This window comes from Thamnophis sirtalis, unplaced genomic scaffold (genome assembly GCF_051295495.1).
Source record: "Thamnophis sirtalis isolate CommonGarterSnake01/CBP01778 unplaced genomic scaffold, rThaSir2_p1.2 scaffold_1, whole genome shotgun sequence".
Lineage (NCBI taxonomy): Eukaryota > Metazoa > Chordata > Lepidosauria > Squamata > Natricidae > Thamnophis > Thamnophis sirtalis.
In genome coordinates this window covers 80196942-80223343 of record NW_028261381.1, presented here as the reverse complement: position 1 = coordinate 80223343, position 26402 = coordinate 80196942, and the positions used below count along the sequence as shown (strand labels likewise).

The 26402-nt window shown below is 39.6% G+C and overlaps 2 protein-coding genes across 6 annotated transcripts in view; both read right to left on the bottom strand.

The window, feature by feature from the left end:
- Positions 1–10921, bottom strand: part of KCNJ11 (potassium inwardly rectifying channel subfamily J member 11) — a 159906-nt gene extending 148985 nt beyond the window's left edge. The window contains exon 1 of the mRNA XM_087717273.1: positions 9617–10921. Coding sequence (XP_087573399.1) covers positions 9686–10894 — 1209 coding nt within the window. The 5' untranslated portion in view covers positions 10895–10921 and the 3' untranslated portion in view covers positions 9617–9685. The remainder of the gene's footprint in view (positions 1–9616) is intronic.
- A 3840-nt stretch (positions 10922–14761) lies between these two features.
- The window catches only part of ABCC8 (ATP binding cassette subfamily C member 8), a 60734-nt gene continuing 49093 nt past the window's right edge, over positions 14762–26402 (bottom strand). For 4 of the 5 annotated variants that reach the window (XM_087717215.1, XM_087717205.1, XM_087717222.1 and 1 more), the window contains 9 exons: positions 25990–26103; positions 25547–25667; positions 25263–25393; positions 23094–23172; positions 20625–20733; positions 19814–19917; positions 15868–16001; positions 15671–15733; positions 14762–15050 (listed from right to left, as the gene is read on the bottom strand). In XM_087717215.1, the coding sequence (XP_087573341.1) occupies positions 14913–15050; positions 15671–15733; positions 15868–16001; positions 19814–19917; positions 20625–20733; positions 23094–23172; positions 25263–25393; positions 25547–25667; positions 25990–26103 (993 nt within the window). In that variant the 3' untranslated portion in view covers positions 14762–14912. Of the gene's footprint in view, positions 15051–15670; positions 15734–15867; positions 16002–19813; positions 19918–20624; positions 20734–23093; positions 23173–25262; positions 25394–25546; positions 25681–25989; positions 26104–26402 lie in introns of those variants that run through there. The other variant, XM_087717232.1, reaches the window with a different exon arrangement.

Genomic DNA, 26402 nt, shown 5'->3' with positions numbered 1-26402 from the left:
AGTTTGTTGCTGTTTTAATATTATAATTTTTGCACAAATTCCAATGGATCATTTGCGCTACTGAATTGTGCCGCAATTTATAATCAGTCTGCGCGATTTTTTTACAGCAGCTGAGTATGTGATCAACAGTTTCATCAGCTTCTTTGCAAAGTCTGCATTTGGCATCATCAGAGGATTTTTCGATTTTGGCCTTAATGGCATTTGTGCGGATAGCTTGTTCTTGCGCAGCCAAGATTAGTGATTATTATTATATACTAATTATACAATTATATACTACTACTACTACTACTACTACTACTACTACTACTACTACTACTACTTCTACTACTACTACCACTACTACTACTAATAATAATAATTATTATTATTATTAGTAGTAGTAGTATATAACTTAATAAATGATCAAAAGAGAATTGTATTTTAAAAGGGTTAAACCACAATAATAGCTCCACACTGTTTTTATCAGAAGTTATGTGTTACATAACCGCTTCTTGCCTAATCAAAAATAGTATTTAGCATCATTTGCTACACAGTTAACTGAAATGTTTAAACACACTTCAAATTTGCAGAGTTGTCTTTTCATTAATCAAAATGCAAGGACTGTTTCAGAACTGGGACATATTTAATCATAGATTTAATTTAAAGAAACCGGTGTTAGTTCAGTCCCTCTTCAGGATGTCCCTGTGTTCTGCCGAACCTCAAGTCATCTTCCCTCCCTCTGCAGGTAGGGGATCACAAGAAGGCACAAGCAACACATGGCAAAGAAAATCAAATTGTTCAAATGTGGTAAAGATGAAGAAATCTGAGCAGTACAACTTCTCTTTTAAGTTTAAGTCACCAAGACAAAGCCAAGAAAATCCCCTTATAGCTTAATGTCCCATGTGAACCCAGATAATGTGGTTGCTAATTGAAGTTTTATAGTATAGTGCCTTCTGTGAATCTATTCTAGCCATTGTGGCTTGTTCAAGCAACTATGGTTAAAAGAACCCACCGGTTAGAGAAATGCGTGAATTCAATACCACAAAAAAAACCTGGTTCTTTTGACATTCTTTTTTCTAAAGATGTTTTCCTGAATTATAAGCTTCAACCAGCTTAGGACAGTTTGTTTGTTTGCTTGCTTACTTACTTACTCGTTTATTTTTAAGAGCTAGGAGGCTATCCAATTTAAAACAACGTGACTCTGGGCTGCATTCCTCTAAAAACATTATCACTAATTTAAACTGATTTTCCCCCCTTTTAATAACATAGAATTTATCCTTGAGAATAGATTTTGGTCAGGCATAATGGGAGTTGCAGTTGAAGAGGTCAAGAAGATGCCAAGCTACACAAGGTTGCAGTAATGGGATAGGTTGACTGTGCTGAGTTTCATGTTCGGAGTAGGGGTGAAGCCATCAGGGAGTGGAGTCTGAATAGGTCGGGCCACCCATTCTCTTTCTTACCTTCTTTGTTTCTCTGATCGCTTCTTTCTTTCAAGGCTAAAGGAAAGCAGTTGAGCTTTTCCAGCAGATCAGGGTGAGCTGCAGGTGACGTGAAGCATTGCTGCTCTGAAATATTTCATACTGAGAAAAAGAATTCACAATGGAAGGTGACATATTGGGAATCCAATTATATAAAATATCCATGTGGTGATTTGTGAGGAGCAATTATTTTGGCTTTGTTATCAATAATTAATCTGTTGAATGAAGGATTTTAGTCAATTTTAAATTTAAAGTTTAATGAAGGAGGTGGGAGTTTAGGATTATTTTCCTCAACCTCCTTATTTATTCGCACGTGCTTGTTTATTCCATCTTAGTCCTGTTGTGACTGGGAAGCCCATCAAGAGACAGCTGCTGGAATGCCTCCTGCGTGATGAGGGCTCCTCTGAGAGAGACCATGTCTTTAGGACATACCAAAGTGTTTACTCACTCCACTGCCTTGAGCAACCCTGCTCCTATTACACCAACTCTGGATTCTTTGCATTTGGAACCTGGGAAACGACAAGGACTGTCTAGCCTGGGGCCTTCAAATGTATGCTACCTTTAACAGAAGCCAAATATAAGCAAGAAAACTTACCTTGGACGAAGCAAATAAACTGGGCATCTCACCTTCTATTATTTGTGTTAACGTTTCAGTCAATTCCTCCTCCCTGGACTAAACTGTCATCTCTTTCTCATGTGGTTGTTATTGTGTCACATAACTTGAAGAAGAAAGCTGTTGAATCATGTGATATTCTCAATGTTCTACCTAATAAAGGAGGCACAATGTTTGGTTCTTCTTTTTCACATATTCCTGCAGCTTCTTCAGGAGTTGTCCAATGATCAACTTGGCCATGGTGAGAGACCACTGCAGTGGTGGAATTCAAAATTGTTTACTATTGGTTCTGTGGGCATGGCTTGGTGGGCATGGCAGGGGAAGCATACTGTAAAGTCTCCATTCCCTCCCTACTCTAGGGGAAGGTTATTGCAAAATCCCCATTCCTTCTGTACTCCATGGGAAGGTTACTGCAAAATCCACATTCTCTCCCTGCTCCAGGGGAAGGTTACTGCAAAATCCCCATTCCCTCCCATTCAGCTGGGACTTGGGAGGTAGAGAATAGATGGGGGGGGCAGTCAGAGGTGGTATTTACCAGTTTTCCAAACTACTCAAAATTTCCACTATTGGCGCTCCAGAACTGGTCAGAACCTGCTAAATGCCACCTCTGGAACACCTCCTTCATGAAGATCTCCCTCAACCATGCATTAGAAGACAAGAATGCAATTCTCTGCCTCTGACTTCAGCCAGAAACTCACACAATAACCTACAAGTGAGAACAACAGAGATTATTTTGTGCGAGATCCCTCCCCCACTTTTTATTCAATTTCAATTGTACAAGTTGTTATCATACAACCTATGAAGGCTCCCTATTATGGGGCATCAGCTGTGCTGGACTTCCAAATATGGGATGGTTTCTGGATACCTGCATGGCAAACCAGGTACTTGCATGTTTCAGGCTCAGCCTTATTCGGCCCAGGAGAAAGGTTCAACCATGCATCTTTCTCCATTCTGAAGTTTTCTGGATATGCTAAACTACTATCCCAACACTTCAGTGTGCTCAGACTGGTGTGGAATGATGGGAGATGTAATCCAATAGGCCTGAAGGATTCCAGGTTGGAGGAGGCTGATTTCAACATTAATGGGCATACTGTCCCAGGTGTAATGATCTTTCTCCAGGCAAAAACTGAACCAGTGGATTGTGCTGTCACTAAGAAAGAAGTTTGGTCTGGATATAGTCCCCTACACGCCAGATAGATTAGTACTGTCCAAGTGGATATGCCTGATCATCTCCTTGGCACTGTCTTAGGTGTTAGATTTCTTTTTTTAAAATGCTGCTATAACATTTTGCAAGACAGACTTGGAATGAGGTCTGAATGCATCCCCCAGTATCCTTATGTGGGATACTCATTTTTAAAATTATTTTTAAAAACTGTACATTTGCTTATATTGTTTTTCCTTACTGTCTTTTTGGCCTTGTTAATAACTCCCCATTTTATTCAAAGAATCATAAAATGTAGAGGTTGAAAAATGCAGATCATCTGGCTAAATCTCTGACCACAGCAGAAATGCATTTAATAGCATCCCAAAACTTTGAACATTCAGTCTCCAATTAAGCAGAGTCTACCTGCCCCATTGCTAAATATCTTTTGCATGGTTAAATATTATTATTCCCCAATCCTGATATTCAAGGGAAATCTTTGTGTATCTGTGTATTGGCTTCTATGATTGCCTGGACAAATCACTGCAGTTTTCTTGGCAAGATTTAACAAGTGGCTTGTCACTGGGTCACTCCTAGGGTTGAGAGGGTGTGTCTGGTTTAAAATCATCCAGCTGATTCTGTCCCTAGAGCAGGACTAGAACTCTCACTGGAGTTCTATAGATCTCTAAAAATGTGGTGGGGAGGAGTTTTCAAGTCCCTAACCTGGGACCACCTAGAACAGGCCCAAAGTAAGATAGCCCCCGAGTGAGATAGACAACAAATAAATGTAACACATAAATAAATAAAATACACTAAACGAAAAAGTGAGAATCCCATTTCTGGAAAAATTAATTCTAAATTCTAGTGCAGGGGTGTCAAACTGAAGGCTCGGGCTGGATCTGGTGTGTGTGGTGTTTAGATCTTCCCCACAGGGCGGGCCTGAAAACAGTGAAGGGTCAGCCTGCAGTGCCTCTGCCAATGAAAACGGAGCTCGGGAGGACTATGGGCAGCCCTCTCGAACTCTATTTTTGCTAGCAGAGGGTTGCAGGAGGCCATCGTAGCCGAAACAGAGTTCAGGAGCCCATTTTCACTAGCAGAAAACTCAGACCACCACAGGCACCCTGATACGAGTGACATTGAGCTGGCCACGTCCACCTCAGCCCCCGAGGTCAAACCAGCCCTGATACGTACCTCAATGAAATCGAGTTTGACTCCCCCTGTTCTATTTATATGTGTGGACTATTTAGGATACCAAACTATTGTTCTGAAAAACATTTCTTTTTTTTAAAGTCATTTTCTTTGAAATTGAAATGAATACAATTTCATTTTATCCAAAATTCAACAAATAGCTCATATTTCTGTTTTTGTTGCCATTTTGATTTCCTACCCAGTACCTTGAAGGCCTTTACATTCAATAGGTCCTTTATGGACCTATTGAAATGTATTTGAATCTTAGCCATATTTTAATGTCCTTGGCGAGCCAAGATTATGATTTATAGCCTGTGTATTGATTTAACAAGTCATTATGGCAAAAACAGTTCCTCCATTCCCTCTGAGAGCTATTGTTTAGGAGGGAGCAATATTTTACCACATTCATCTCACTTTTCCACATAGCAGGTGATTCCTGAATTTAGGAAATTCCCAACTCTGGGAATTAATAGGAGTTGGCTTGAAGCCTGGAGGAGCTTTGAATCTCTCACATCTCTCAACTGAGGAAAAATTATGTAGTTCTTTGCTAGGTACATGCTCCAAAATACTCTAAGATACAAGTTCTGCTCTGTCCTGACACATAGCTGGCTGGGTAACTTTGAACCAAACTTTCTCTCTAAACCCTAGTTTCTGAAATCCACTAAACCACATTGAACCAAGCTGGTAGAGTACATTTACAATGTTCACTGAAGAGATCTTAATCCTGAAATGGATTGATGAGATTGATCCTTATTCTCTCCCATACACACACACACACACACACACACACACACACACACACACACACACACACACACAATCTACATTCTGTGCAATTGGGTTAATATTTATTATGTTTTCATAACTTTGGACTCAGAAAATGACTCACAACAGTGTATACCATAAAAACCAGAGGTGAGTTGTTCCCTGTTTGGCCCAGATCGGCCAAACTGGTAGTGACCGCGGTTGGCGGCTCCGTTCACTCGCCGGATGCGTTTGCACATGTGCAGAAGCATCGCGCCCACAAGCACTAGTAAACTGATAGCACCGGGATTTGAAACCCACCTGATAAAAACAATTAAAAAACCATAAGGAATAAAACCAAAACTATTTCAAAATAAAATTAGATCAAATTTAAGTTTTATATTCAAGATGACCACAAGGATGAACTGATCTATATAAAAACTTCTCAGTCCTTATTTCTGCTCTTTGTTGGACAGTTCTGACTTTGGAACTAAAACCTCAAAGTTGTTAGGATTGCTAGTAGAACAGATATACTTATAAAGATATCCCATTATGACAGTACACTGCTGTTTTGAATTTAAACTAAAGGTGATTCCATGTCAACCAAATCAGTTTTAATAGAGTGGGTGATATCATTCCTTCATTATCCACAAACTGTCCACAGGGAAAAAGGCAAAAATTTGTTCTCTGCCGCCCAGACGATAAGACTTAATGGATTGGGCTTTTCTTATAGTAGAAATTTAGGAGGAACCTTGTGATGTTGAAGATAACAAAGGCACCCAAGGCCGAAGGTCCTAAGTTCGTATATAGGGAACAAGCTGCAGTCCAAAAGCCCAAGGTCTGCGGACAGAGGGAGTCAGATGGTAAGAGAGGAGGCCTCACAGATGGCAAGTGGAGTCACAAAGAGAGGTTTGGAGTTCAAACCGAATCTAAGTAATCATTTGTAGGGAAGCTCTGAATGTCCTATCCTCTGGTTGGGATAGAAATCCTCCAAGCCGTGTCCACTTGATGATTGTAATGTTTTGTTCTTATTCTGATTAAAAGTGGAAGATTAAGAATGGAAGAGCAGATAGGAAAAAAAATAACCATCTTACATAAAACTGGAAGTATGGATGTGCACACTAAATCTGTAAGCAACCAAACCATGATCTGAATGTATGTTAAAGAAAAAATGTTTGTTAAGTGAACAAATGCAACCACAATCTTAACTACAGAAGATCCCCTTATATAGTTTCATGGTGGAATATGTCAATGAAGATTCTCAATCATCCAAGTAGAGTTGCCTGCAAGTTTAGTTATGGCAACAGGACTTATTTTCTTTTTGGGTTTGAAACGTTTCGCTGCTTATCCAAGTAACTTCCTCAGTCTTTTATGGTAGAAATTCTAGGTAAGAAATGTGCCACATGAAAGGATGCAACAGATGTTGAACGTGACAGTTCCTATGGCTTAGATGACAGTTAATGAGGGGTGAAGAGAAGGAAACCACCTGCTGTACTATTTGAAGATACCATCTGATGCAGCAGGGAGCAGGTTAACAGAGTTTGAGTGACAGCTCCGATTATTTGTTTTTGTTCAGATAAAGGTGGAGCAGTACTTTGAACCTCAAGCAAACCTGGAATCAGACTTCAGAGACACCTCAGACAAAATGACGATTAGGAACGTGCTTCAGTTTATCTCTGTCTAAAATGAAACCTCCATAAATGTCCATGTTCCAGCTGTTAGTTGCTAGGAAGACTAGGAGGCTGATTCTGAATGATGTTCATGGCCTCCAACTACACATCTGCCAAAAAATAAACAAAAAAACAACAACCCTCTGGCTATATAGGAAGGGACACAAAGTTGTGTAAGGTGGGTGTGGCTTTGATATATTTCCTGGGTGGAAAGATCAGAAAACAAAACAGGCCTAACAGTGAAAAGGTTTTTCACATACAGTCATTCTGTTCAGTTTTATTTCTGGATTGCTGCTCTTCACACTTCATCAGAGACTGCTCTAAAGGTTCCCTGAGTTTTCGGAATTGGACAACTGCCATAAAGCAGGAAATCTCTGAAGAAGATCCTGAAGTTACTTTTGTCTTTGAATCTTTCCTTTGGGTATTATTTCTGATGCTCATCTATAGTTAATTAAGACTGAAACTTCATCCTCCTGACCTCAGGAATGACAGAGAAAAGATTTGTAAAGGAAGCATGCTGTTTCTTCAAAATAAACTTGAATGTTTTGACTTGTAACTCGCTTGTTTTATTTCTTTTTTATATCACAATTAACTCCTGTGGCTAATTATACCTTTTAATAAAAGGCAAAATATATATCCTCAAGATTGGCTAGTTAATTATTTAAACTATGCAATGGCTTATTCAGCTTCTAGAATAAGGGGAGTTTGGCAGAAAAAGCGTTCTTATTTTATGTGGTTTGAGATATGGAAAGGGAAGATGAGTTTAATTATCCACCTTTTATAAAATGCATTACATTAACCAAAAATGTAAATAATTCTGTATAATTGTGTTCCTAAAGATGTAGAATTAATATTTGGGCATTGCTAGAGATTGGAATTCAGAAATAAAGGCACATGTATTACCTTTTGATTAAAGTTCTCAAATTCCTTAACCACAACAAATGCAAAGTTGTTTATAAAACTATTTAACAATAACTAAATAGAAGCATATTGTAGACTGAAAAGATCATCTGGGAAATTAAGAGCGCACATATCCCTAGAACAAAATGGCACAAATGCAGAAATTGTAAACATGACATATAAAAATAGTCAATTATACTAAACCACATGATCTTAATAGCAAACCATGTAATGTTAATAGCACACTTTTTAATATTTTTTAAACAAATGCACTTTTTATTTTTGGGTTATTGGTCTATAAAATTAACATGGTTATGCCACTTTATTCCATGTTGCAGACATTTCTGATTTACTGATGACATAAAAATATTGCCTTATTATTACAAGTAAAAACTAAGGCATGCAATTATAGTTAAATATATACATGCTAATTTTAAATACATTAAGACTTTATCTTTGGAGTTCAATGCATACAGTATGCGATTTGGTAAATAAAATAACACCTCTTTTTATAACATCACCATGCCTAATCCTTAACTTACTTAACTTACTTGCAATAAATTATGGAATTTAATATGTCTAATCTTTGTACATATATTAGATTAATTAAGTTCCTGACCTATTCTGGTTAATTGCCCCCACCCCAGTATGTCCTGATTCTGTACCAATTCATAAAACTTATATTTATTTCATTTTTAGCCTGCTTTCACTCCAAAGAAACAAGGCAGCATAGATACAACTCAGTGAGGTAGGTATGGCTACAGCAAAAGTCACTGGCCCAGGGTTAGCAGGGAGTTTCATGGATAAGTAAAATTGGAATCTTGGTTCTCCCTCATCCAAGTCCAAAATTGCAGGTTTAAAAAAAAAATTAATTAAAATAAATAAAATTTGATGCAAACTTATTAAGTGATGTCATTTGATAGAGATGGGAATTCACATGACAGCTAGGATTACATTTGTCAACCCTACTGCTTCTATTTGTCAGTGAATATTATTGGAACTGAAAACAAGAAAGATAAAACCAGTTGGTTACCCAGTATTCTTTCCTTAAAAATATATGTATTTTTTCAAATGTTATCCTTTTTCAAAAAACTGGAAAGATCAATTTTCAGTTATAACATTCAAACAGAAGTGTCTGCTCCTGCAGGTAAGTTACATAAAAGTGCCCCACATTAATTCAATATTATTCATAGAAATAATATACAGTGTTTTACAGTAAAAAAAGATTGGGGTAGCAGCAAAGGGTGACTATGACACTCTAAACCCGTTGAAGTTAAACCCTATATTCTCTGAATTAAAAATAAGTCCCTCTGAACTCAGTGGAACTTATTTTTAGTATATCTGGATAGGATTGCACTACTCAGAAATTCATTTTTTATTTTGCAGACCACAATCCTGACTGCTTTTCCTCCTAATTATCTAATTTTAAAAAAAAATCTTTTTCCCTGTATGTCCTAACACAACATGTGGAATTAACTTTATTATATCACCTATTGCATACCATAAGCCAATATACCTCCTAATTCACTGGCAATCAAAGGAAGCATGCAGTTATCATTATGAATTGAATCAATACATTTATTCGTTCAGTATAGCCACATCAATGGGCACTCTTGCACCTATAGTGTCTTTTCATAAGTATAAATAGCTGATTACAGTATTAGTGCCTTTTCATTGTGGAAAAAGAAATAATTCAATCCCAAACATAGAAAATAATTTCTCAAGAAAAAAAAAAGAGATGTCTATCTTTTTGGGAGATTTACCTATCTCAAGGGCAAATACAGTACATAAGAAAGCTGAAGAAAGCTTTATGCATGCTCAGTTTTCCTGATGTTACCCTGAGTCACATACTTTGTCTTGCATCACAAACATTAAATACAGTCCATAAACCGATGGGACCAACCTGAAAAATGAAACAGAGGCTGCCTCCAGGTCTCTTATGCCTGCTGTCACAGGCAAGTCCACAGAGTTGTCACAAGGTCTCCTCAGATATGGTAAATTTGGGCTTTAACCTAACAGACCTTTTTCTGATGGTGCCTTTGGGTGACAAAGAAATAGTGTCCATGATACTCCGGTCTTCATCCAATTGTTTGGCTGTGCAGTTTGGAGTGGGCACCTTCACCGTGTTGCCAAACTTTGAATAGTCTACCGAGTATTGTCCATCCTCCTCTGACACGATAGGCACAAACCTCTGGCCCCAAAGTATTTCATCCGCTAGGTAAGAGGTCCTGGCTTGGGTGGTGATGCCTGTGGTTTCTACCACCCCTTCAAGGATGACAATCACCTCCAGGTCCTCGTGGTGAGTGAGGCTGGCTGGGGCTACCTCGTACAGGGGGCTATTCTTGTCTATCACGTGGTAAATGATGAGCGGGGAGACCAGGAAGATGCTATTGCCCCCCACCGGGTTCTCCATCTGGATCTCGATCTGGTTGAGGGGCATCACCTCGCCCTCCTGGCTGGTGCTCTTCTTCACCACCTGCATGCGGATGCTGGCGCAGATGATCATGCTCTTGCGCAGGTCGCCCACGCGCAGCATGAAACAGAGCTTCCCCCCGCGGAGCGCGATCACGGCGTGCTTGCTGAAGATGAGCGTCTCGGCGCGGTGGTGCGCCTGCGAGGTCTTCATGAAAATGCAGCCCAGCATGATGGCGTTGATCAGCAGCCCCACGATGTTCTGCAGGATGAGGATAAGGATGGCGAGGGGGCATTCTTCGGTCACCATGCGGCCCCCGAAGCCGATGGTCACCTGCACCTCGATGGAGAAGAGGAAAGCGGAGGTGAAGGAATTGATGTCGGTTACGCAGGGCACAAAGTGGGTCGCCGCCGCCTCCCGATCCCCGAGCCCGTCTTGACGGCGCAGCTGGCGGGTGCTGTGGTCCAGGTCCCCGTGGGCGAAGGCGATTAGCCACCAGATCATAGCGAAGAGCAGCCAGCTGCACAGGAAGGTCATGGTGAAGATGATCAGCGTGTGGGGCCACTTCAGGTCCACCAAGGTGGTGAAGACGTCCTGCAGGAAGCGGCCCTGCTCCCGGATGTTCTTGTGCGCCACATTGCACGCCCCGTTTTTGCCCACGAACCTGGCCCGACGCTCCCGGGTTCGGTGGCGCGTGTGATCCGGGACATCCTCGGCCAGTCGGGTCAGCACGTATTCCTCAGGGATGATCCCCTTCCTGGACAGCATGATTGGCGTAGGCTACACCCCCTCCCACCACCACCACCACCACCGATCCTGCCCCAGCTACAGCCACGTGTCCGCCACCGCTGCGGGGACACCAGCCAGCGGAGCCCCAAGGCCTCTTCGCCTGCGCTCGCACTGCCCTGGCCCGACTCCGCCGCCTGCCAGTCCCGGCGAGCGCCGTCCGGTCCCCCCCTCCCCCAGCTGCGCACGCCAATCACAGCTCGCTTCGACTTTGGCGAGGCGGCGGCATTTCGTGACTTGCTCCTGACAGCGGCGTGCGGCAAGCCAACTGAGGGGTCGTCCGGGTTTTGGAGGAAACCCCACGCAAGGCAGTCGTCAGGTGGCGGTACCGCCTTGCTGGACCGCCTGTTCTCTAAGCCAGAGACAAATGGAATCGGCAGGGGGCGCTCTCGCATCGGGAAATCCCAGCACGAAGGTTTCCCGCGGGATCGGCGCAAGCAGAACTCCTGGATGGCAGAGTGCCGCCCGCCGCGAAGAGTCGGGTGGGTTGGAGAAAGTTTTCATTCTTCCCCCCTAAAGCAACCTCAGCGGCCAAACATTAGAATAGAATAACAGAGTTGGAAGGGACCTTGGAGGTCTTCTTGTCCAACCCCCTGCTTAGGCAGGAAACCCTACACCACTTCAGACAAATGGTTATCCAACATCTTAAAAACTTCCAGTGTTGCAGCATTCACAACTTCTGCAGGCAAGTTGTTCCACTGGTTAATTGTTCTAACTGTCAGGAAATTTCTCCTCAGTTCTAAGTTGCTTCTCTCCTTTTATTAGTTTCCACCCATTGCTTCTTGTCCTACCTTAGGTGCTTTGGAGAATAGTTTGACTCCCTCTTATTTGTGGCAGGCCCTGAGATATTGGAACACTGCTATCATGTCTCCCCTAGTCCTTCCTTTCATTAAACTAGCCACACCCAGTTCCTGCAACCCGTCTTCATATGTTTTAGCCTCTAGATGTATGGTCTATTAAAGGAGACAGTGTGTAAATAATTAGGACGCTGCCTGCCTCTCACCTTCGGTAAGAAGATAGAAGTGAGATTTTCTTTAATTATACTCTTATAAAAAAGGCTATAAACTCTGTGGGTGAAGTTGCTCTGCGGGTAAATACAATATTTCTATTACAGCTATTCACACAATTTTTTTTTTGGCAAAACAAGGCAGCATATGTACCTAACGCCCCTCCTTCCTTTCTTTGCCCACTACAACCCTATTAAGTAACTAGCCCAAAGTCACCCATGTGGCTTTCATGACTAAGAGAGGACTAGAACCTCTAGTCACTTGCGTTGTACCCCAACACCTTAGCCCCTGTACCAAACTGGATCTCAATGATGCATAACCTAAACATTACACGAAGATTGCCAGTTTAGAGTTAGGGCCTGCCTTCCTTCAGGAGCTCACGATGTTGACCATCATATACTTTCTGTTCTTTTTCTCTGCAACCACCATCCTGTGAGGTGGGTTGGGGTAGTTGAATAAATAAAAAGAGCCAAGGTGGCGCAGTGGTTAAATGCAGCACTGCAGGCTACTTCAGCTGACTGCAGTTCTGCAGTTCGGCTATTCAAATCTCACCGGCTCAGCCTTCCATCCTTCCGAGTTGGGTAAAATGAGGACCCGGATGGTTATTGGGGGCAATATGCTGACTCTGTAAACCGCTTAGAGAGGGCTGAAAGCCCTATGAAGCGGTATATAAGTCTAACTGCTATTGCTATTGCTATATCATAGAAACTGAGTGATTCTGGGATAATGCAGAATGTTTATTCTTCACCCCTTGATTTTCTTCTGACAGCTTGTGGATTTTAAAATCAGCACATTTTCCTTTTTGTCTTTCAATGGCTTGACAGAATCTCTACTTTATATTTTTCTATGCTAGGCAGCAGGTGGGTTCTGAGAGACCAAGTGTGCTCTTTCCCTCAGGCAGGCAGAATCTCCCCCAACATGCGCATGCTTCTTAACCAAGTTTAACATGGGATGCAAATACAGTGAAAATCTTTCTGTCACATTTAGGACATAATGTACTGTGCTGGCAGAGCAAAATGTGTATAAATAGCATAGAAACCTGTGATTGGAAAACACAGCATTCAGGATGAATGGCTCATGGATCTACTGGAAAATGAGTGAACCTTGAAGGGAACTATGATATAATCTTAAAGAGGAAGGATATATGCTACATTTATTTGAATTGCTTCAAAGAAGATTGGAAGCTGATCCTTTACTTGTTTACTTGTTTTCTTTTTTCTTTGCTCTTTTTTATGCTTATTTTTTACTATTGCATAATACCTTTAATAAAAATTATTTTAAAAATGATGAATATTCTGTCCATACTAATGGCACATGTTTCTACATATTTAGGAGCCATAAAGGTTTTGATAGAAATAATTTTAAATTGAAATAGAGAGATTTTAAAATCATAAGAAGTGTGAAGACTGAAATTTAACACGCCACATGATTACCACTGGTCAATTATGCAAAATGTTAGTAAGCTATAGAATGAATATTTTACAATTATAATCTGTACTGTTTTATTACATGAGCTAAATTGTTAATAGGAGCTAATTGTTCAGTTTTTGGCATGTCATGTCTGCTTCTGTATACCAGGTTCTGTGTTATATTTTCATTTAACTACTTTTGACAAGTAAAGCTGCCAGTGGCTTGAAGTCTCAATAACTTATGAAATAGTTTTAGGTTAAATCTGTCTATTATCCTGCCAACATGTACAGGTAGTCCTCAAACTTTGTAGTTCAAAGTTGTTACAAGGCACTGAAAAAAAGTGACTTATGATAATTTCTCATCTTTATGATCATTGCAGCATCCTTATGGTCACGAGATGATCAAAGTTCAGATGCTTGGCAATTGGTTGATATATATGACAGTTGCAGTGTTCTGGGGTCACCTTTTGTGACCTTCTGACAAGCAAAGTCAATGGGGAATCCAGATTCACTTAACGGTTCCACCACAAAACTGCGGTAGACAAAAGCGCGCTCGACGAAAGCACGTACATGACGTCATCACAGCGCGACGAAAACATCGCACTGTGAGCGGTAAATTTAAAATTAAAGCGAAAACCTTACCCTAACCCCCCCAAACCTTACCCTAAACCTAACCCTAAACCTAACCCTTAACCTAACCCTAAACCTAACCCTAACCCTAACCCTTAACCTAACGCTAAACCTAATGCTAACCCTTAACCTAACGCTAAACCTAACCCTAACGCTTAACGTAACCCTAACCCTAACCCTAACCGTTAACCTAACCCTAACCCTAACCCTAAACCTAACCCTTACCTTTATGTGAATCGGCTTGCTTTAATTTTATTTTAATTTCAATTTAATTTATTTTTAATTTTTTTCGTCGCTCTGCTGATGACGTCAGGTATGCACTTTCGTCGAGCGCGGTTTTGTCTACTGCGGTTTTGACAGGTCACGCACTTAACAACCTGTGTTACTAACTTGACAACTGCTGTGTTTCACTTAACTGTGGAAAGAAAGGTCGTAAAATGGGCAAAACTCACTTAACAAATGTCTTATTTAGCAAGATAAATTTTGGGCTTAATTGTGGTTGTAACCCAAGGACTACCTGTATTCCATATCCGTGTGATGATATTCAAATGTACATACAGTAATGTACATGACTACAGGTGTAGTTACAGAATTATTTTTCTGGTTTTTGCCTGTTAGAGAGAGACATGGCTTAATGTAAGGTGTTAACGTTTAACATCTGGCGGAGCATTAATTTAAATATCTCATCATGCAAACTTGATTCTATTTATTTTTAAATTTTTGATTCATTATGAAACTTGGAGATAAAACAGGGGAAAATATATATGTCAGTAGCTCCTACTGGAAAAGTAAGATGCTCACACTTAAAAGGTAAAGCAATTGTACTTCATTTCTCAAGAACTTATAGACTTAAGATTTTTATTATTAAATATTTTTTATTTACGGATTTTTTACATAATTAGAAAATTGATAATAAAACTGTCCTTTCAAATGGTTTAATCATTTATATTGCATCTATTTGTCCGCTTGAACAAAAGAAGCAAACACACTGCCTTCTTTTTCCAGCAGAACTTCTGGTTTGTCATATTCCAAAATAACTCCTCTCTTCATGACAATAATCATATCAGCATTTAGAATAGTGTGCACCCGGTGCTGTAAGACAAACAGATACAGTTAAAATTTTAATTGCAACATATAACTATTTCTGAAAGATACAAAGTCTTCTCCAATTAAACATCTTTCATATATTTTGGAATGCAGGCCCCATAACTGCCAAATAGAATGATCATTATTCTATTCAAAATACACATTTCAGAAAATAATATACTATTTTGGCTGAATTTTTTTTTCACTCTGGTATGCAAGTTGTTATCACTTTATTTTCATCAAACCACATAATATACTCACTTCACAGAGAATCTTACACTAGATTTGTTTTTGAAATCAAAAAGGTAGTCTTGGTTTGTTATTGTTAAAGAACAAGATAATTTTAATCTCTACGGTGTTATGTTAATTCCATTTTCATATTATTAATTTGCTTGTTGACTTTATATTATTTTATTGGTTGCATTGCTGGAAAGATATAAAATTAGTCAGCCATATTCCATTGTTGTGTCCATTTACAGAGAATTATGGACAATTTGGTTCCTTATTGATGTGCAAATGTGTTTATATAAAGTGCAATAAAAGGGATACTGCGTTTGAAACAGGAAATAAATAGGCTCAGAGTTACAAATCGATAACATTTCAGCAGTAAAATATAATATACTTACTGCAATTGTCACTACTGTACGATCAGCAAATGCAGTCATTGCAACCTTCTGAAGAATGTTTTCCTACAGAAGTAGATAACATGTCAATTAATGAAATCCCTTATATACATGGAAACACTGAGCAGTATTTCAGTAATCAGTAAATTATTTTGCCTCCTTATAAAACCATTATGGAACGTTTGAAACCCTGAACTTACAGTTGCCATATCAATAGAGGCTGTGGCTTCATCCATGATTAAGATACTTGTTTTCCGTACAAATGCTCTGGCTAAGCAGAACAGCTGTCTTTGCCCTTGGCTGAAATTTTCTCCACCTTCTGTGACTATTGCATCTGATTAAAACAAATATTTAGAAAAGGAAAGTCACAAGGAAAATCATGGATATCTCCCTTATACCAATTCATCACTCTTAAGTCTCGCTTTCTCATACACAAACATTACTTATATTATGCAACCTTGTATTCCTGAATATGTTATTTCCATTTAATTTCCCAATTCATATATTATGTTCCTGTTCCTTATAACCATATACACAATTACACTATTTGTATACTATAGATACAGATCTCTTCGACCAACATGCAAAACCACAATTAACAGACAGATGGCCGGGGACTGATATTACAACGATCAGGTTTGCCTCCTTTGTTTTGTTTTCTCCGTATCCCTGCAAGTTTCCCCCCCCCCACTTCTGTCTTATGAAAGGAGAAATGAACTTCGAACTTCAGCTGACAGGATAGGCTTGAAATGCAGTTAATAGACATCTTACTTCACTGCTTCTTGAACCCATTGAGGATACTGTCATCCCATTGCATCATGACAAGTGCAATGGATAGAGGATTTCATGCCCCAGTAACATTTTAATTTAATGGCTGCTATTCTTCAAGGCAGTCTGAAAGCCATTGCAGATATAAGAGCCGAGGTGGCGCAGTGGTTAAATGCAGCACTGCAGGCTACTGCTAGATCAGCAGTTCAGCGGTTCAAATCTCACCGGCTCAGGGTTGACTCAGCCTTCCATCCTTCCGAGGTGGGTAAAATGAGGACCCAGATTGTTGGGGGCAATATGCTGACTCTCTGTAAACCGCTTAGAGAGAGCTGAAAGCCCTATGAAGCGGTATATAAGTCTACTGCTATTGCTATTGCTATAATTGCTAGGATTCTAAGGAGAAGCTAAGGAGCACCCAGGCTCTGATTTTCAGGCTTGGCTACCTACAAGCTCGCATGATAATTGCCTACGAGCTACCAGCTGCAACTGAATGCATAGATTCTTGGGTATTACACCATTAAATGCTTTTGAGCCCCAGTATTTAGGAAGGGGGAATGGCCTGTTGATGTAATAAATGTGGGACAGGGACTTTTTGATGGCAGCTCTTTGACTATTGTAGAATGTAAGTATCCACTCCTATCCTAGAATAATGAAATATTTTGAGATATATTAAAGGGGCTGAATATTATATTTTCCTAAAGGAAAAACATGCTCTTGGAAAGCAGCCCCCACCTTTCTTAATAGCTCCAGCAGGACTGGGCCAGCGTATTTACAAAACAAAAGACCTTCCGCTCCAGGGTGATGGAATTAAGACAAAGCCCTTCAGGACATAATAGGATTAGCCCTCTACCATCTAGCAGCAGAGCTCACCACATGTCACAACAAGCCCCTTCACTGCATTACCCAACAAGCTTCAACCAAGCCTGGGACTCAGACAGCCTACAAAGTTAGCAGTGACCCCTACAGCAGCCAGTAGCTTGCACAGGAACAGGAAGCTCAAGGGCAAGGCCCAAGAGAGGGTATAAATAACCCTCACTCTCCATTCCATGTGGTCAGCTTCACCAGGACCATGTGATGTGTTAGATCGGCAGTAGGAAGAAACGGAAGTGTCTGAGGTAACTGTAACCATTTATTCAAGCAAGAACGTGTAACAACAGCAATAGTAAGTAGACCGGCAAGCAATGGTCCCTCTAATTTTTTTTCAGTGTGAGCGGAGAAGTATAGTGTTTGAGCGGCACATTTTCATGCCTGAGCACCTGAATTTTTTTCACATATGTCACCTAAGACAACAACAAAATCAGTATTATTTGAAACTCAAAGTTATGTTTATTCAAGGTACCCGCTTAATTAAAAGTGTTATATAATATCAGTATCACTTAACAACGCTCCTGCTTAGCAACCAAAATGTTGGCTCAGACAGTCTGGCATTTGAAGCACGCAAGTCTTAAAAGCTATTGTTACAAGACCCTTGCACCCCTAATCCTTTAGGGAAAAAAACCCCAGGGGTTTTCAAACGTGACAGCTTTAAGACTTGTGGACTTCAACTCCCAGAATTCCTCCCTGAGGGGAATTATATATTTGGACTGTTTCATAGTTACATTAGAGAACTACATTGTTAGAACTTAGCACAAAAGATACCTTTTATCTGAAAATCCAAATAGAGTAAACCTGCTATTATCCCAGAGCACTAATTTCATTTGTCCCAATCTGTTTTACGAGTCTGTATTAAAATAGATAGAAATATTTTCACTAAATTTTGTAGATCTATATTTCAGGAACCTATCAGAAGTTAGGGCAAGATAAGAGTGGAAGAATGAATTTTGTTGCAGGCCATGGGGATTTTTTCAGCATCTTAAAAGTGGAGCGCATGTGCATTGAACTAGCAATACCCATTTAATAACAAAAGGAAATGGCTGAATTAAATTTGGTAAAGTTGCAAGCGAGCTGTAAAAAGCTTGTGGTTTTTAAAATCATAGAATCAGAAGGGATAGTGGAGGTCTTCTAGTCCAGCCCCTTGTCCAAGGCAGGAGTCTTTATATCATCTGAGACAAATGGCCGTCCAGTCTTTTGAAAACCTGCAGCAAATGAATTAAGATTCCATTGATTTTAATTGTTCTTACTGTCAGATTTCTCCTTATTTCCAACTTGAGTCTCCTGACAAGTTTCCATTGCTTCTTGTCCTGTCCTCAGGTGCTATTGCTGCCACCTCCTCTTCCTCCTCCAACAGCACCAACACATTTGCTGCCCAGCGCTGCGGCTGAGGTGAAGCCGCCGAAGCTCCCGCTGGCGCCCCCGCAGCGTTGGGCGGAAATCTGGCAGTGCTGTGGGAGGAGGAGGAGGTGAACCAGCCTGCCACCGCTGGCCACCACCAGCCCCGCCGCTCTTCCCACCCCCTTCCCAGCCCCACAGTCCAGTGGTCGCAGCAGAAGCAGCCCCGGGTCTCCGCTGCCGCTCCCCGCATTTTCTGGATGGGGATCCCTTGGAGAGGGGATTCCTTCCTGCGAGACCCTGTTCAGAAAATGCGGGGAGCGGCAGTGGAAACCCGGAGCAGTTTCTGCTGCGACCGCTGGACTGTGGGGCTGAGAAGGGGGCAGGAAGAGCAGCGGGGCTGGCGGTGGGTGGTGGTGGCAGGCTGGTTCGCCTCCTCCTCCTCCAACAGGCAACAGCACTGCCGGATTCAGTTGCAGCCGCCTGCAAAGGACTTCCACACGTTTCCTTAAGAAATCTCTGCGCGGCAGATAAAAACTGCTGCGCGGGATTTTCTTGCAACGTGCGCGGCTGCGCACGCGTGCACCTTAGAGGGAACAGTGTCGGCAAGTCTCCGATGTTTGACAGCCTTTTATACCCGGCTGTCAAACGGTTTAACCAATAGCCTCGCGTATGACAGCCGGCAACCGTCAGGCGCATCTGATTGGCTAAGATGTGCCTGGCTGCTGCCAAGCTGTCATTCGTAAGTGTGAGGACTTACGAGGCTGCAACATGATGGTTCTGCTTCATTAAACCATATTTCCAATCAGCTTCCATATTTCCAGGATCTTTCTCCCTACTTGAACCAGATGGGTATTTCTTACAGCACTATGCAGCTTCTTCCTTTAGGAAACATAGTGCCTCCCCCAAAAGTAAATCTTCAGATAAAACCGAACAATGGTAACATGGCCAGACTTTGAGAATATAGCTTGATCACATGACTGTATTACTTTGAAATTATATTTATATATAATTACAACCATAAAAACAATCATTTTCTGGAGAAATTTTTTTAAAGAAAATGAGCAAATTATAAATACAGTTAGCATTTGCAGTCTCTATCTAAAACAGCTAAAATTCAAGTAGAAATGTTTTAAGTGCTGGTTTCTCCACAGTTAACGGAATTATTACCTAGTCCCCCAGGTAAAGCTTTCACCACATGTTTCAGTTGTGCTATTTCCAATGCTTCCCATAAGGTGCTGTCAGTGCATTTCTTTTCTGGATCCAAGTTAAATCTGCAAAAATTTAAAATGACTAAAAATGACTAAAGAGATTCACACGTGTCTCCATTTTTGTTAAACTGTAGAGAACTCAATATATTATTACTAGTTATGTGTCTTATTTAAATGCAATGTATGGGTCTAGCAAATTGAACATTTTTTAAATGTAGCCATATAACCACCATATAGATACATTCTTCATTTCTGCAGAGGTTGTAGTGGGATAGAATTAACAAAAGCCTAAGAACAACATCATCAAATGAAGAAATACATTTATAAAAATGCACAAAAATAAGCACATACCACTCTGTTTATTTTATGGGCTATAAAAACTGCTTCTTTGGATAGGAATTAAGCAAAATGAATATTCATTTGTACTAAAAATTATAAATACACATTCAGATAAGCAAAAGAAAAATTAAGACTCATATTCTTATAGTAAAATTTAGTAGAACATCATTTAAAATAAATTTCAAGAAGAGGCACATATAGAAAAGTTAAAACACTTTTTTTGAGCAACTTGTGAACTATGGAACCAAGGCTTGGTAGATCACAGTCTCAACCAAAAATGCATCAAAGCATTAAAATTTTCTCCCATTTCCTTCATGTTCTTCTTTACTTATTGATATTAATGGAAGAGCAACTTCCATCAGCAATTAATTATGTTTTTGCATATGATTCTTTATCCTAACTGAGACAAATTTGATCATTGGAACAGTTACCTGATTGTGCCACTGAACAAAACGGGGTCTTGAAGAATAATTGACAATCTGGATCTCAGAGTTTGTAAAGGAAGCTTGGCAATGTCTATGCCATCTATAATGATCCTTCCTGTTGTTATTTAAAAAAAAACACGCAAAAGTTAATACTGTTAATCATATTTTCTAATTATATGAGATTATACAGATAGTAAATACATGCATATCACAGAACAATAATTTATTCAATTAACGTGGAATGCTCTTATAGCTATAATTATTTTGATTATTCTTTATGCCATTGAGAATTATTTGATATACAAGATTGGAAAGTTAGAACATGTTTGTGCCCTATTATCAATTAAAATGAAGAAATGGAAGCATGACATATATTTTATCTAGAGAGCTATAGGTTGCTTAATATAAAGCAATGCATGATCCCGACAAATTAAATGTTTTTAAAACTTCTTAAGTCTCAGAAACAGACAATTCTGATTTGGATCAGTGCAACGAGAAAAGTTTCATTCCAAGTGAATGGTGATTCAAGGTTGTTGCTGTTGTTTTTTTAATCCTGAAAATATTGATGCTTGCATTATTTATGTATAAGCATCTAAAGGATGAAACAAATCAATTTTTTCAGAAAATGAAAACCAAGATTTTCAGGATAGGAACGTGTGCATGAAATGTCAAAGATGGATCCAAAGGTGAATGAATGTCATGATGCTAAAATGAGTGGATTAAGTCATAAAAGCAGCACTACAGTATTGATAATCCTGCCCATTAAGAAAGAAGTGAAATCAAGCGGTTGTTCATAAACCTGCACATGGAAAGAGCTAAGACCAATTTTGGAAACAGCTGAACAAATGGGAATGATGTGGTTACTTTGATTTGAGAAAAAATAAAGATCAAAGGCCATGAGACTATCTGCTGTAAACAACTTATTTTAAATGTTTTATACAACCAAGAAAAAATTGCAGATGAATTGCACATCTTTGAAAAAAAGAGCATGAAGTATTAGTGATGGGTCTAATTAGTAATGGCTCAAGTATGATCCTATCAGTGTGATCCTGGCTGCTTTTTCCACCAGCAATTAAAGGATGGGAATCAGCTAATCTTGATTTGATTTTAACTAACAGGTAAGGCTTAGTAGATAACGCAGAAGGAAAATGGGGAAAACCTGACCTCATGAACTTGAAATCCTGGATTTTAAGGGGAAATGAAGCCAAGTGAAAACAAATACTTTGAACATTCAAAAAATACATTTGAATAAACTATGATAAATAGAATTCCATAGCACAGGGGTGTCAAACTCTATTTCATTGAGTGCCACATCAAGGTTGTGTCTGACCTCGGGAGGCTGGAGTGGGTGTGGCCAGCTTGACATTACTCGTGTTAGGGGCACCTGTGGTGGCCTGAGTGCTCTACCAATGAAAACAGACTTCCGAGCTCTGTTTTCAGCTGTAACAGCTTCCTGCAACCCTCTGCCAGCAAAAACAGAGCTCAGGAGGGCTGCCTGCGGCACAAGCAGAAATGAAGGAATTCTGTTCTATACATAATTCTTAAAATGTTAATATTAAAGTATATGAAAATAATTTTGAGATTGAGTGAAGAAAAATGGAAATTTCTTCACTTCAGGAAAGTAACTCTAGGGCATAGTATAGAATGGGGGATACTTGGCTTGGAAATAATACTTAAAAAAGAATTTAGAATTTTAATTGATCATATGCTGAACACAATAATGTAATGTGAGTAACGTAACCTACCAGTTACAAAGAAAAATGCAATTTTATTCTGCGTGAATAGAAGTAGTTTCCAAACTACAGGAAGATTTCTTTCCACTGTGTTCTGCATTGGTCAGGGCCCCATTTCAAGTTACCAAGTCGTTGAAATACTGAAATCTGAATCAGATATAGAGCAGAATAAAGAGACGGAGGAGGGAACTTTATCTTATGAACAGAGGCTGAGGGATATTTGTTAAACCCTGAAAAAAAGATGATGTGGAGATATGATAGCTATTTTCAAGAACCTGAAAAGCATGAGTGAGAGTATTTTCTTATCATTTCTGCATGCATGTCAAAGGTAGTGGATCTTACATTCAGGTAGGAAAAATCCTATTTAATGTTAGAAAAGAAGGTGACCTCTTCTTTACTGGATGACTTTAAACAGAGTCTGGACGAGAATTTATCCAATTAGATTGGGTAATCTCTTCCATAACATTATTGCATTGGAATGGCAGGAATGTTACATGTGCACTTTTAGCAATATATGTATGCTACGTATTAATTAACTTTAGAAATCAAAATTAGATGGTAACCCCTTGCTAATTTTGGGGCTTGAGGGAAGTAAATAGAACAAAATATATTTTATGTCTTCTTGAGCTATTGGGGGTGGGGGGGATAAGAATGGGCAAAAGACAGATGGTCCCTTTGTTATAAAATAAAACCAACAATGTTAAAATAAAACAAAAATGGGAGATGTTTACTTCAGATTTACCTTCAAAGGCATCAACCATTCTAAAAAAGGCTAGAGAAAAGGATGACTTCCCACTGCCTGTTCTGCCACATATCCCAATCTGCAAACAAACAAAAAATATATATCTGAACTAGGAATGATATGGGGTTAGTATTAAAAGTACACAGTAGAAACATAGATTGCCAGTGGCAGGTTAGATTCTTGTGAAGATGAGAAGTTACTTTGCACTTGAAAATACTATATGGAAAGTGCACTTATACATATCATGGATCCTTTTCACATTATTAATTAATATCACTTCAGTCTTTCTCTTTTAATTGCATAATTTTCAGAGACAAAAATTGGGAGATTATATGCAACATTATCTGTCCATGACTAGAATGATCCCAGTCCTGCTCAAATGCAAATTTGGAGAGCTGGTCCAGGAGAGGAAGGGAAAATCTATTGCATAAGGTATCATCCCAAAATGTGATCAGAATATAGTGAAAATTTAAGAACAAAATATAATTGACATATCATATGATTATAAAAAACCTTAATGAATTATTTGAAAGGTTTTTAAAAGGAGAAAGATTGATTTTAACTAATATATTGGAAAAATAAAATCTTGAATGAAAATTTTAAAATGAAAAACAAAGATTTTTCTTAAAACAGTATATATAGTCTTGAGTGCTATATCTTGTGGGACTATAAATCTGTGCATATTTACTGAAAACTAATTATGTAGCTAGGGCTTACATCCAAGTAAGAATACAAAAGATACACAACAGAAAATACATTAGTTAGAACAATATAATCTCAGAATCATTTTTAATAGGAGGAAGGCTATCCTATGTAAGATTCATCAGTTACTTCCATTGTGTTCAGTGGAGTTAATTACCTTCAGATAAATATTCATTGTCATCTATGTAGGATTCCTTTATAATATTATTATAACATTATAATAAGAGCCAATTTGATGTTATGCTTAAGGCACCAGGCTAGAAAGTGAGAGACCATGAATTCTAGTTTTGTTTTGAACATGAAGCCAACAGGGTGAGTTTGGGCCACTCACTCTCTCTCAATCCTGAGAAGGAGGCAAGTACTTAAGAATGTTGCCAAGAAAAGTATAGGCACTAATCCAGGCATTTGCCAGGACTCAAAATTAACTCAAGGGACAAAATTCTCTCTTTCTCTCTCTCTCTCTCTGTCTGTCTCTGTCTCTGTCTCTCTGTCACTATCTCCCTCCCTCCCCTGTGGGACTTTCAGATCCAGATCCAGGTGCACAGCAGGTACTGGCCATCAACCAGACATTGTGGTAGAAGAAAGCTGTGGTGTTACATGTAGCGGTGCCAAGTGACAGCAACATCAGAATGAAGGAGTATGAGGAGAAGTACAAGGGCCTGAAAGAGGAACTAGAGAGTAAAACCAAAGTGGTCCTAGTAGTAGTAAGAGTACTCAGGGCTGTGGCTCTTAAGCTGGGAGCGTGGCTCCAATAGATCCCGGGAATGACATCCAAGCTCTATCCAGAAGAGTGCAGGGCTAGGAACAGCTAAGGTGTGCCCCGCAACCCTCAAACTCCCAAGTCTCTGGTAAAGAACCCAGACTGAGAAAGAACCACACCACTCATGGATGAGAAAGCATTGTTTTTATATTCACAGCTCTAATCTAAGGAATATGTTGTTTCTGGAATAATTGCCTGTTTTTGTCTGCCGGATGTAGTTTTATTTAAGTTAAGTTTAATTATTATATGGCTAGTGTACAACAGGGGTGTCAAACTCAAGGCCCGGGAGCCGGCTCATAGAGTGCTTAGATGTGGCCCATGGGGCCACCCTGGAAACAGCAAAGGATGGGCCTGCAGTGCCTCTGCCTACGAAAATGGAGCTCAGGAGGGGGGGGAGGTCTCTGGTAGAAGCCCACCACAGTCAATAATAGAGCTGAGGAGGACTGCGCTCCCCCCCCACAAACTCTGTTTTCTCTGGCAGAGGGTTGCAGGAGGCCATCACAGCTGAAAATGGAGTTCAGGAGCCCATTTTCACTGGCAGAGTGCTTGGGCTGCCACAGGCGCCCCTGACACAAGTGACATCAGGCTGGCCACACCTACCCTGCCCATGCTCACCCTGGCCCCCTGAAGTCAAGCACAACCCTGATGCAGCCCTCAATGAAATTGAGTTTGACACCCCTGGTGTACAAGATAAATATTTAGATTACCTTTTGTCCTGGAGAGATATGGGCATTGACATGTTTTAGCACAGGCTTCAGAGTACTGTCATAGCGGACACTTAAATTCTGTATTTGAATCTCCCCCTGATCAGGCCAGTTCTGAGGAATCTGCGCCGGAGCTAAATTTAAAAAAAAAGTACACATCTGTTTGCTTGTGTATATGTACAATATATTGGAATCATTGGAAGCAAACACGATTTTTTTTAAAAATCCAGCACTTCATTAAATATAGAACTAAACAGGTTCTTTTGTAAGTCATCCAACATACTCACAAAGCAGCCCTTCATAATTTTCAGCCTCCGTTTTTATAAGACCATTGAGTCTTTTCACAGCTCCCAGTTGAAGCTCCATATCAGCCAGGTTGCGAACCATCCAATTTAGGTAATTAGACACCTAAAATCAATACCTAAGTAAGATTAGTATTTATAATGCGCATGTAAAATAGGAGATGCTTTGAAGACTATCCACCCCAATTATCTGTTCCCAAAAGAAAAGGAGGATTATACTTATGCAAAAATCTGAATATTTTGTAATTTTTCCATACAAATCTATAGCAATAAGGCTGTTCATATGAATAAAATTATTGGAAATGTATATCAGCGTTGTTGACCAAATCAATTTACTCAAGTTAATTCAGCACATGCTGTACATTTGGGAGAAAATACACATTGTATCACTTTGAATGGAAAGAACATCTTTTGTTTAACTCACTTACCATTAGAGCATAGGTTAATCCTAAACCTACAAGTCCTGAAGAGAGATTATTCTCTTCAAAACTGGTAATGGATGTAACAGCTGCAATAAGCACCACACATGCTCCAATATATTCCTAAAGATAAAAGAAATGACCTTTAGACTTTGAATTAAAGACTGAATGAAAGAAGTTTGTCAAAACCAATTTCTACCAAAGTCTTATTAAACAAATATACCATTTTAGGAATAGAGGGTGATATAAAACTCTATATTGATATTACACTGTTCAAAAATAGGCAGAAAGAACCAAAAGGATGTCTATTTTCTGATTAAATACGCAAAACAATATTAGTAAACATTTTCCATTGAGTTGAGAATTAAATGAATAGCACTAGCAATAGCACTTACTCTTTATACTGCACTCTAACCATTGAG